Source organism: Manis pentadactyla, chromosome 14, assembly GCF_030020395.1.
Source record: "Manis pentadactyla isolate mManPen7 chromosome 14, mManPen7.hap1, whole genome shotgun sequence".
NCBI classification, from domain to species: domain Eukaryota; kingdom Metazoa; phylum Chordata; class Mammalia; order Pholidota; family Manidae; genus Manis; species Manis pentadactyla.
In genome coordinates this window covers 21197677-21210702 of record NC_080032.1, presented here as the reverse complement: position 1 = coordinate 21210702, position 13026 = coordinate 21197677, and the positions used below count along the sequence as shown (strand labels likewise).

The 13026-nt window shown below is 40.9% G+C and overlaps 1 protein-coding gene across 5 annotated transcripts in view; it reads right to left on the bottom strand.

Annotated features, from left to right (window-relative positions):
- Window positions 1-13026, bottom strand: part of HECTD4 (HECT domain E3 ubiquitin protein ligase 4) — a 177916-nt gene that overhangs the window by 55910 nt on the left and 108980 nt on the right. For all 5 annotated transcript variants that reach the window (XM_036929526.2, XM_036929522.2, XM_036929524.2 and 2 more), the window contains exons 26-37: window positions 12702-12894; window positions 12398-12502; window positions 11811-11899; window positions 11279-11454; window positions 9532-9667; window positions 9276-9417; window positions 9009-9175; window positions 4635-4781; window positions 3789-3973; window positions 1896-2049; window positions 681-961; window positions 262-451 (exon numbers count right to left, since the gene is read on the bottom strand). In XM_036929526.2, coding sequence (XP_036785421.2) covers window positions 262-451; window positions 681-961; window positions 1896-2049; window positions 3789-3973; window positions 4635-4781; window positions 9009-9175; window positions 9276-9417; window positions 9532-9667; window positions 11279-11454; window positions 11811-11899; window positions 12398-12502; window positions 12702-12894 — 1965 coding nt within the window. The remainder of the gene's footprint in view (window positions 1-261; window positions 452-680; window positions 962-1895; window positions 2050-3788; window positions 3974-4634; window positions 4782-9008; window positions 9176-9275; window positions 9418-9531; window positions 9668-11278; window positions 11455-11810; window positions 11900-12397; window positions 12503-12701; window positions 12895-13026) is intronic.

Here is a 13026-nt window from a genome sequence, read left to right as displayed (position 1 = left end):
TTCTGCTCCCTGTTGGGTTTGGAGAGACAGTACAGAGCTGTGTTTAAGAGCTTGGGTTCTGTGGTCAGTGAGGCCTGTGCCTGTGTTTTAGCTGTGCTTCAGTTTCTCCATGTGGAACAACAGGGCTGACAGTAATGGCAGTGCACTCTTAGGGCTGTCAAGAGGGCTGAGCCAGCTGGTTTACATAAGGGGCTTCCTCATCACAGTGCCTGCGACAGGGCTAGAGCCTGACGGCGTGTAGCTTTTACAGTGGCCGCTCACCTTAGCAGTGGCTGCAGAACTTCATGGGATGACTGGTCTTCCCGCTTGTGGATGAAGATGGAAAGCTTGCCATCCACTGCTTCACTCTCTTCCCCAGGATCTTTATCTCCTTTTAAAGAACTCTTGGGACTGGTTTTTGCCAATGTGGTGTCAGGTTCAGAAGCAGTTGGAGAAAGAACTGTCTGACACCCTTTACACAAACAGAGAAACAGCTGTGATGTTTGTGCAGCTCCTGCCCAGGGAGAACACTGGCTTTGGAATCTCTCCTCCTCCCTCTCTTCCCCTATGGCCCGTGGCCCTTCTCCCTCTCTTTTCTGACGGGAAGCACAACCATAGTCGGGGACAAGCAAAAGCTCAGTCTTGACTGTCCCCAGGAAGCGGGCAACTCACCACCATTCTCCCGTCCACGACCTGCTCACCTGGGACCACATAATCTGCCAGCTTTGCCAAGAGTAACGAAGCGATCTTGGATGCTGGGTCGCTGGGATCTTCCTGCTCACTGTTTAGGGAGGGAACAGAGTAGCTCCACGGCGGGAGCTCCACGTTTCCACAATCTTCGACGCTCATGAGCGGGAGGGCTGCCCGGCACAGCTGGAGAATGATAAGGACCAGCTTTGGAGACGGGCGCTGGTCAAGCAGCAGGGAGAGAAGTTTGGATACACAAGCTGGCTGGCTCAGGATGGCTTTACCTATGTGACTCCTGGAAAAGGAGGAAGGAAAGGTACACAGAGCTGGCAATGTCGGTCTCTAGACTTTGAGAAGCAAAACCTCTCTAAATGAGGTTAATCACACTAATGACTTCAGAGTTCATGAGGAAGACATGGATTTGTCACTGTTTTTTAAGAAGGAGAACTAAGGTTTTTTGTAAGTATCTGACAAAAGCTCCCACTTGACCAATACTACTTAAAAAGAAAAGTTTTGGAGTATTTTCTGATCCCTCACATTTACCTAACTGAGATCCCATAGTTCTGCCTGATTCGCAGCCCACCAAGACTTAGCAACTCAAAGTAGGAGCCTTCCAGTGAAGTCTTCTACCCCTTCTTAAGGAGCGCTTTTAGACCAGGTATCAGAGTGCTGTGCAGGCCTCAATGAGCTGGGCTCTGCCACAGTCGAACCTGTTACGTCTCACTAAGAAGAAAGCATACAGTCCAGCAGAAGACAGAGCACAAGCAGCCTCATGTGGACAAGCTTATGTGGCTTATGCGGGCCTCATGGCTCTCACATGGTGGTATTAAACCGCCACACAACATCTTTCAAAGTCACAGCATGAGAAAGCCAGTTAACGACAAGTCCTGGCTGATTATTCTGTAATCTTGCTATAGTGAGAGCAAGCATTTTTGGTTGACAAATGCAACTGCATCAACTTGAAAGGCCAGCAGCTGTTGCCAGCCAAGTACTAAACAAGTGATAATATATTATTTCATGATGTAGACATTCACTTAAATAATCCTCACATTTTGGAACTAAATACTATTTCTCAGTGACTTGATTCTCTACTATTTTTATTGAGGCAGGAGCATGTGAGAACAGCCTAGTAATTTAGATGTTTCAAAAGACAGCCACCACCCAAGGGAACCCCAGTCACTCAAGAGGAAAGCCATCTCATCCCCAGGCTCCAGAGGGGCCTTCTGTACCTTGAGAGATCATTGAGAAGACTGAGGACGTCCTGGAGAGCATCGTTCCCAGCAGCCTGGTTGCCACAGCACTCAGTAGCTCGGGCAAGATGGTTCGTGAGAAGGCTGGACACCTGACGGGCCAGGCCTGAGTGCACAGCCTCTGTGGAGCCACCTTCAGAGTTACAGAAAGCACAGTGAAGGCCCAAGGAAGCCATGGCCAGCCTGCAGACATCCCGGGCCCTCCCTCTCAGCCTCCCTGGATTAAGCCCTCCACTGGCCCAGTTTTTTTTAAACTTGCTCAGGATTTCATTAGCCATCCAATTATGTCTCCTCATTGGATAACATATGCATATAAGTAACTTGATAAACAGCTCAATGTTGGGGAAAGACATTATTATTCATTAAAACTGAATATAATTCACACAAACCCAAGGAATATACTTCAATAGGAAAGAAACATCATTTTACTGAGATGAAAGCATCTTGATTTTTACCTTATACCCTACCTCCTCTCAAACACAATGAAATACCTTTTCGGATCTTTCCATTTTCACTTTAGTTCCAGAGGCCCCCCCACCCCACCCCATACCACCATCTCTTGTAGCAATCTCTTGTGGAAGCTACAAGCATTATTTGTCATTTCTTGGACTTCCCATGCTCTCCTGGATCCCTGTGCCTACACACACTACTTATCCTGCATGGAAGTCTTCTCTGTCCTTCTAGGATAACTTACATGTCACCTTCTTTGGGAAGCTTTGCCTGACCCCTAGCACAGCTGCTCTGTAGGAACTTCTCTTCCCACAGCACTTCCTATGCACCGTAATTACAGCACTGGTTACACTGGAATTATTTGCTCATTGGTCTATTTCTCCACTGGACCATATTCTTAAGGGGAGGAACAATGTCTTCCTCATCTAATGCCTGGCTCTCAAGACAATAAAATGCATCTTAAGTGAATAAACAAACAAACTAGCTTTATACACAGACCTGGGATACTGTGGAAAAATTATCCTTCAAGTTTACTTTTTAAATAGGATTTGTAACTGGAAACATCATTTGGAAATAGCACCTCAAAAATGCAACTGAAAAACCATTTCATAACAATATTCACTCGAAGCCTGTCAGCAGTGTTGACAAGAAGGCAATGAAAGGTATCTTCAATTACTGGGGCCACCATACTCCATCTGGGTGGTCATCACCCTCTCCCCTCCAGCTTTACTGGGGATTGACTGACAAATAAAAGCTAAAATCTAGCACAACTAGATTGTGTACAATTAGATTGTGAATTTTTTAAAAGGTATACAGTGTGAGGATTGAATATACATATATATTGTGAACTGATTGCCACAATCAAATTAGTTACTACATCTATCTCCTCAGTCACCTCTGTGTGTATTTGTGTGTGGGTAAAATCTTAGGATTGACTCTCTTAGCAACTTTCAAGTATGCAATACAGCACTAACTATAGTCACCATGCTGTACATTATACCCCCAGAACTTACTTACCCATCTTACAGCAGAAAGCTTGTCCATTTGACCAACATTTCCCCATCTCTCCCTCCCCACAACCCCTGGGAACCACTGTTCTATTCTGTTTCTATGAGTTTGGTTTTTTAGATTCCACATATAAGTGAGATCATTCACTATCTGCCTTTATGTGCCTGGCTTATTTCACTTAGCGTAATGCTTTCCAGGTTAGGGTATCATTTAATGTCATGGTATAGCTATAAATGTTCTATGAACATTATGAACCATGCTGATGAAGAGGTGCTCATCAAATAAATCATTAACTGATGCAACCCATCTGATTATGCAATTTAATACAGCCTGTCTTTCTGCCACCCAGCAACAAGACTTAAACATGACAACAGAAGTAATCAGTAAGCTCTAGAAACAAGCCCTGCTTCTTACCCTCTTCTTTTTCCCACTCGACACAGCGGTTGGCAAGCACCTGGAAGGCTGCCCAGGCCATGGTGGCGACCTTCTGCTTCTTGGTTTGTTTCTCACTGGAGCTGGACTCTGTCTGACTGCTCAAGCTACACAGTCGGTCCATGAGCTGAACAAGGCCACTGCGAACCAGGCACTTCTCTTCACTCCTGGGCCAGGCAGAAAGGGTGGCACAACAAAACGTGACTGACCAACTCTCAAGGACCTTACTTAAGATTCAGATTTCCAAAAGGAATGAACCACGTTGGTATAGTTCTTTGCCTGCAACTTAGGATACCACCATGTATAACTGAACACAGAAATCTTTTTAGGATTAGGATATCCTTCATAAATAAGGAACTTAAGTTCCAGTTTGTTCATATAGAACAGCAAAGTAAAAACCGATAGAATCAACTCTAGGTTGCCAGAATAGGGAAAAAACTACATATTTTATCACAAGGGGATTCAAAGAATGACTTCCTGAGTGCTTAACATCTTCCAACTATATTAATCAAGTGACCAAGAGAGGAAACAGATGTGCATATGCAGAAAATATAAGTAATTTCCTAGAGACTTTTTCTTTCCTCCGAATCTCCCCATATTGACAATGTGACATAATCTCTAACGGCCATTTGTGAACATGTAGGAACTCATTAAGAAGTCTGCAGAGTCACTCTAGATGTCCATCAGTTGGCACATTCACTTAATCCAGAGTGATAGTGTCACTGGATAATCAAAGCAAAAAACTCCAATTTTTTAAATTAAAAAATATTCATAATCAACTGCATTGCAGTGTAATTTATGTACAGTAAAAAGCACCTCCTTGCTTACCTGGTGTAAGGTATGGTACACAAGAGGCCAATGCTATTTGCACATGCAATAGGGTAACGAGCACACAAAGACACCACAGAGGTCATGGTCTCGCCAAAGGCTTCCTGGACCTGCTCGACCATCCCACCGCAGGTTAGTTCTTCAATTCTATGGAACAGAAAGAAAGCTCAGGCTTCCAGAAGCCAGTCAAGAATAGGAATAGTGAACATGAGAGCAGGGGAGTTCTGAGAAACCCGAGTGTCCAGGTGAGTCCAGAACTGAAGGGATCTCAGAGATCATCAGGGTTTCCCAAACAGCAGGACCACAGAAGACTGTGGGGCAGGATTTCTAAATGTGCCTCACACTGGGAAATCCTAGGTTTGGTGAAGTTAATAGCAGGGTTCCCTACTACAGGAGTATAAGGTTGAAGTCCACAGAATTTCTATGAGCAAGAGAATAGTACCCAATGTTTCCCAAACTTCTTTCACAATGAAAAAGTTATTTGAGACACATCTACAATATCCCATGCAGCAGTCAATACTGTAAATGCAATTCTACTAATGAAAAAACAAGGCCCCAAAAGATTAGCTAAGTATCCTTTTGAAGTTCACACTCTTATTATTAGCAATAATGAGAATCCAGTTGATATGAAATAACACTTTCCCAATGTAAAAACACAACCCAGGAGAGACTGTGTAGCAACTAACAATAATTGAGAAGTGGCACTATCCAGATTTACCTACAAAGATATGCAACACAATATTTCTTCTAATAGCAAAAATAAATAAATAACACCTAAGATTTTAAAAATAGGGAAATGGCTTGATAAGGGTTCAGAAATATGATGCAACTGGGGAGGATGGGTGGGTAGGGAGGGATAAGGGGGGGGAGAAGTAGGGGGGTATTAAGATTAACATGCATGGGGGGGTAGGAGAAAAGGGAGGGCTGTACAACACAGAGAAGGCAAGTAGTGATTCTAGAACATTTTGCTATGCTGATGGACAGTGACTGTAAAGGGGTTTATAGGGGAGACCTGGTATAGGGGAGAGCCTAGTAAACATAATATTCGTCATGTAAGTGTAGATTAGTGATACCAAAAACAAAACAAAACAAAACAAAACAAAAAAGGGCAGTTCCTGGGTGGTAACCTCCAATGAGTTCTACACAAGGTATAAAGGGCATATAAAAGTGTAGGCAAAGGGTCTGTTCGCGTTTATACAGAAGATCAAAGCCTAATTGGGCTACCCCGAAAATGAACTAAGATACGATATGAAAGAGAACTTCCAACATCAGCACTCTCTGGAAGACTCATGCCAGAAGATGATCATCAAAAAACCCCAACAAAGATCCACGCACTGCTACAGCTGTAGATGCACTCATCCCACCAGCTCCTGGACTTGCCATGGGAATGAAGGAGATATCTAAGCTGGCCTGTGCATACAGTAAAACAACAAATTTGACTGGATCTATACTGTTGGAACTCAACCAAGAATTAGGAGAAGTGCAAATTATAGCGCTCCAAAATCTTACAACTACAGACTATTTACTGTTAAAAGAACATAAGGGATGTGAACATTCCCCAGGAATGGGTTGTTTTAATTTGTCTGATTTCTCTCAGACTGTTCAAGTTCAGTTGGACAATATCCACCATAGCATAGATAAGTTTTCACAAATGCCTAAGGTGCCTAACTGGTTTTCTTGGTTTCACTGGAGATGGCTGGTAGTTACAGATATGCTTTGGTTATGTAACTATACTCCTATTATGTTAATGTGTGTGCGCAATTTAAGTAGTAGCTTAAAACCTATACATGCTGAAGTTACTCTACAAGAAGATATGTCAAAGAAATAATCAATCTTCCCATGTTTTCTTCCGCCTGCTACTTCTATAGCTTTTCTTCTTCCTTCCTAATTACAACCCTTAAATAGAATTCGTGCCTCATATCAAATTTACCGAGTATCATAATTCTTCCAAGTGGTAAAGATACCTCAAGACAAATGCTGGGCATAGAAGCCACAGGGCATAAATATGCAAAGAAGTAAAAAGCTAACCATTTCAAACAATAAGGCTTCTCTCTCACTTACCAACTTTACATTTCCCTGTATGGCCCTGGAAGATGACTGGTTAGCCAGAGACGGGTAAGATTCCTCAAGGGAGGAACAACCTAAGACAGGCACAGTCGCAGGGGGGTCATCAGGTGAGAAATTGGGGATCAACAGAGGTGAGGCTTAGAACCTCATCCCCCCGTTCTGAGAGAAACCTTCTGCATACGTGGATGTTTTATTGCCCTTGTCTAGCTTGGATTAACACATAGTCTACAGGCACACACCTGATCATCTACATTTGCTCTCTTACAACACTAAACTATGTTTTCTACCTTTATCTTGTATCTACCTACCACTTCAGCATTTTATTAAAAATAATAATAATAAAGAGAGAAATGTGGTATCCACATATAAATCAAGTATAAAAACCAAATGAGTATTCATATTTGAACTGACTGTTTAGAGTTCATAATGCATGAGCAAAACCGAAAGTTTCTGTGATGACTGCCCTTGTACTGTTCCCTATGTAACTTATTCATTATGTAAGAATTTGTTCTCCATGTAAGAACTTGTTTGTTATGCCTCAGAAGATTGGAGACTGACGAAAATTAGGCTTGGGGTGGATTAATGATTGTGCATTGAGCATTGACTCCCCTATACAGAATTTTATTGTCGTTAACAACCATTTGATCAGTAAATATGAGAGATGCCCTCACAAAAAAAAAAAAAAAAAGGACAGACTTCCAATGGTAAAATAAATAAGTAACCGGGATGTAATATATAGCATAAGGAATATAGTCAAGATATTGTAACAGCTTGGTAGGGTGATAGCTGGAACCTAGAATTATGTATATAAATGTTTTATCACTGTGTTGTACACTTGAAACTAATGTAATGTAATACTGTGCGTCAACTACCCTTCAATAAAAAATAATTACCTAAAAAAAAAAAATATATATATGATGCAGTGCTATATAAGCACTAAAAACATTATAGGAGATGTCTATGGTTAGAATAAAGACCAAACAAATATATCAAAATGTTTATCAGTTTTATCTGAAGATGCTGGATATACAGGTGTTTTTTATCTTATACTTTGAGATTTTCTGCATTTTTTCAAATGTTTGACTTATGACATTGGTAACTGAGGGGAAAGGAATAATGCTGCCAGTGTTATTAGAATTTATTCTGGAAGTAAGCTGTGGTGGTCATTAGTGTTACTCACTATGCCTCCTGGGCAGCCCTGTGGTTGGCTGGGTACGTGACTAGTCCGGCCAGCGAGCCAAAGCTCTGACAAGGGACTGCCAGTTACCGACATGGCGGTCTCCTCCTCTGTCCTGGGCTCTTTGTGATTATCACGAGTCAAGATCCACCTGCACTGGACACGAGCAAGAACTACAATTTTGTTTTGTAAGCCACTGTGTTTTTGGAGTTGTTTCCAAAGAGTAACTTGGCCTCTCCTAACTGACACAGAAACTTCTCAAGATATCCTTACTAGCTCTTCTTAAGACATTCTCCTTCAGCCACTGTCCTCTGCTGGTCGGCCAGAATTCCTCACAGAGTTGCCAGGAGATACAAGTAGCCTCTAGCAGTTCCAATCCAGGACTTGTGGAAAATTCCTTTTCTGTATCTATTTGAAGATCTTTGAAGCCCAGTGAAAACTAGCATAGAAAAACTCCTCACAAATAAATTATAAAACCTTCTTCAAAGTTAGTATCTACAATTATGTTTTTAGAAATTGATCCATTAAAAATAAGCACAAAGTATACAAAAATAGAGATATAAGGATGTTGACTGCAGCACTATTGTTACTTCAAAAACAAAACCGAAGGAAGAAAGGAAGGCGAGAAAGAAGAAAGAACCTATGTGTCCAGCAGTAGGGGATTAAGTAAAATATAACCATCCATAAAAGGAGGTCCATGAAGTTCTTAAAAACTATAAAATAGATCTGTATGTATTGACACGAAAAGGTAGAGACATCCAAGATATACTGAGCAAAACAGCTCTGATTATAGTAAGGCATGCTGAATATCTAAGTTGAGAAAAAAAAAATCACACACATATACACTTATGTGTGTACAAATAGAATTAAAGAACTATTTATGTATGTGTAGTTTATACAACAAGATCTTAACAAGAGTGGAATTAGGAGGGGAAAGTGAGTAAAGATTCTTTCTATTATATATACTGATTCTTTTTAAAATCATGTAACACTTTTATAAAAATTAAAATAATATTTTAGGGGGAAACCTTAGCAAATACCACTGACCAAGATTCGGTACCAAGAATAATCTTTGGGACAGCTTTTGACCATTCCAGATAGGACAGTATAAACTAACAGAAACAACTGACCTGGGTCCTCCCTGAAGGACCATAGTCACTGGACCCACGAGATGCGTCACTCCCCCGACACGCACAGCAGCTGTCAGCAGCTCCCGCATGTGCACCAGGGCCTGCTTGCGAGTGTTCCCCCGCCGCCACCTTGTCTGAGCAGCCAAAAGGAAGCTGCTGCTGGACACCTGAAACACATGAGAAGGAAGCACACCTGACCCCTGCTACCTGGCAGGGCCCCACGTCTGTGAGGTGCTATCCATCTACAGTTGGCAAAACGTGACCTACGGCTTGGTCGGGGTTGGTGCCGATGAAAGCAAACAGCTGCCCCAGCAGGACACTGTAGGTTGGCTTGTCCCTGCTGTCCTCGATGGCCAATGACTGCAGGAGGGTAAAGGAGCTGCTGCGGTGGCTGGTCACATGGCGCCGCCTACAGAAACACAGAACACCCTTAGATGAGCAGCACAAGACACCACTCAGGGAGGGTTCTGATGAATGCATTCAGCTGCACAAGGGAACCCAAGCTTGGCCATTATCCATTTACCTCTGATTTGCTCTAGTAAATTCCAAATCTTCATTACCAATCATTTCCAGGTCAGAAGGAGCTGACATGCTGCGAAGAAAAACAGGCTGCCGCACAGCAGGAGAGATCACCTTTGTTTCCGAAGCTGATTTACAAGCTGGAACAGAAAGGAAGAAAAAGGTTGACTTAACCTGTTACCCAGTTTGTAAGGCCAGCGGCATGAGCTAAATGTACCATGGAACTACCAACAGTCTGCGAGGGTCTTTGCTTTCTGTGACATCAGCCACCAACGAGATACTCATGACTTTTAGGCCAATTTCTTTTAACTTAGATATTAGGCTAAAAGTTATTTTAGCTTGAAAAACCAAAACCTTTTTATTAAATTGGGCTTCCACAGAAAGGCTGAAAATTCATCTAGTTTCATAAACTATCAATGCTCACTCTAATACGAACATTGTAAAAAGCAAGAGCAAATGGAGAAAGTAATTTCTGGAAGCAAAAATTTCTTTATTCAAATAAATCGAGATATGTTTCATTTTTCAGGGATGGCCTTCGTTCCCCCTTTAATCCTAGATTTTTTTTTAGCTGACTTAATGTTGTTTGTTGATCATAGTTGGTGTGAGTAAATCTAACACTTGAGCTAGAAACTGACAGGCCCTTCCTGTAAGGTATATTTCTTAACCCTATCCAGGGAAATAGTTATTTTACAAAAGAACATTTTAATGGAAGATGACATAACTTACATGTAAAGATCAGCTAAGAAAAAAATGTTAAGAAAGTAGAGAAGAGGTCCTTTTGAATCTGTCTTAAGGATGGTTACACAGCTTCAATCTATAAAAATTATAATTTTTGAGCATGATGTTCTCTCTCAGGAAACTACTGGTTCATGATCTCCAATGCCAAGAGCCTCTTAGAAAGTGTCACCAGCCTTACTGAGTGGTCTTTATATGGGACCTTTAATTAGCCAGGGATGTAGAGGTGCATGCTTCCCCTGATAGGCTCAGGGAATGGTATCCTATCACTGGGGTCAGAAACCTGGGAATCATCCTAGATTTCTCTCCCAAGTGAGCAGGCCCTGAGCAATAAGCTGGGATGAAAACAGGTTTGCTTGCTTGACAGTGTCCATTGGGTAGTAGGGCTAGGTAACTGCAGTCTTTCATTCACAAACATGTTTATTCAACAAGTTCTCTCGAGTAGGAATTAACCCTTGCTGTTATGAGCTATGCCCTATGCTGTGGATGTGGCTTAAGAGCATTCACTGATTTCCCCAAGAAATGCATTTTCAGGCTGACAGTGGAAATGTAACCAGGAAAAAAATTGGTAGTGGAAATTCATGCTAGAAGGTTCCACATAATTACTAAAAATGAAATGCAAACTCAGCTTGAAGAGGAAAATATGATGCATTACAAGATTCACAATGTTAACTACCTAATTACCTATGATACTATGAAAATGCAAAACCATAAACTAAAAATAAGGGGCCCTGGATTGTAAAAATACATGTCACTGGACTCCTGAGATGCTCCTAAGAAAAACTGAATGCAGGAGAGAAGCCAGCCCTGATGCTCAGTTGACTCACAAACACGACATGAATTCAATGAGAAGTATTTCTTGGCTAAACAAAGTGAGAGGCAAAAGAAAAAATGTTGAATTCCCTTTTTTTCCCATTGTAGGAGTACACAAGACTGATTTTTTTTTCAGTAGCTGATGTATATCTTATGAAGAGACCAGTGCAAAGAAGCTGTGCAGGGCTGGCTCTGAGCAGTACCCGGTGTTTCTGCAGGGGTCCCTGAGATGCTTCTGGTGAGGCCAGACTGGGCCGCGATGGTGACGTGTAGCAACAGCTCAGCTCGGTTCATCAAACTCTTCACTAATGTCTTTGTTTTAGCCAGTGGGTGTAACGGTTTCTGAATAAGAGAATTCACTTCTTGTAGGAACTTCTCCCTATAAAGAAAGGCTGCTGTGCATTTAGTTGTTCTCCAGTTCACCAGAACCAAAGTCTTTTATACAAAGGATCTGAGAAGGATAGAGGAGAAACTGAGGTAAAGTGACTTGCTAAGTACCACCCCATCCCCTCCCCCATCACAGGAGCAGTGTTATAATTTCATTCCTTTTGCCCAGTTTCAAATGCCTATGCCTACTTTTGAAGGTTAAAATCCAAATTTGCTAGTAAGTTCTAACTCTAAAATACTTTGTGAATGTACAATATTTTAAAAAATATCTATTAAGAGACTAGATCTCCTCATTTTGTTTTGATCAAGGTAACAAATTAGCTTTACAGAGTTATTAACATCACTAACCTCAGTGATAGGACCATGTTCTCAAGATCATTTCCATCAAAGGAGACTTCCTTCATTGAACACAAAAGTTCTAGTTCTTTCATTTTGTTCTAAAGAAGAAAAAATCAAGAAAAGGTGGTATGCAGGATCTGCAAAAACTGAGTTTTACTGGATATGGTAAAAGGAACAGGAAGTTTCAGGGGAAAAACACCAGCTTTGGTCCATGTTTCTAGGCCAGAAACACATTTGTAAGTTATTATTTGATATTTTAATGATAAAAAATGACACTGATTACTTTCTGGGGATTTCTTTAGTGCCTATAACTCAGTTTTTTGTTCTTTAAGGCATGAAAGCAAAATTTGGGAACTTCTTTATAAAACCTATTAATGAGTTAAAAAGCAACTTCATGAGTAATTTATTATTGGTATTATTGACATGTGATCTTATCAATTTTATTCAACCCTCCTTAAAGAATGGGTACTTTTTGAGGTGTGCAACATTTGATGAAGTGACAATATCTTATCCCTACACACACACGCACATGCACAGTATATGCCTTTGCACTATAAATAGCAAGGTCCCAATAATAAATCATACAACTTGCTCACCTCATTAAAATGGTAATCATAGAAGAAAGGCATGTTGTTCTCTAGTTTCCCCTGCATGGCATCATCAACCTCACTTTGCCATTTCTGTTCCAATTCCGCAACACTCTAATAGATACGTTAAAGTATAAAACAATGTCAGAATAGATGCAAGATAAAAACAAACACAATCTAAAAATTTAAAAATTTTAGTAGCAATAAGATTTTTTAAAAATTCAGATCACTTTTTAAACTTCATTAAATATCTAGGAAAGAAATTGTTTCCAACAGTTATAAGCGAAACCTAAATATTTTAGTTTTCACTTACCTGCAGCTGTCTCTCCATGGCATTGAGTTTCTTAAAAGTCTCTCCCATAATTTTACACAATAAATCATACTCCTCGGCATGTTCTTCTTGATACTGGAAAATTATAAGGGACTGCAGTGCATCAACCAAGTTCAAGTGCTTAATAACACATGATACCACCATTTCCTCCATCACGTCTGGCTGAATTACTTCTCTGTGATTACAATGGAAACTAGTCAGGGATTGGCCATGCTCTCAGTTCACCAATACTGTATTTTATGGGTTGAAGAACTTAGGCTTTGATTTAAATATATTAAATATCCACCACCCCTTCTTTATTACAATA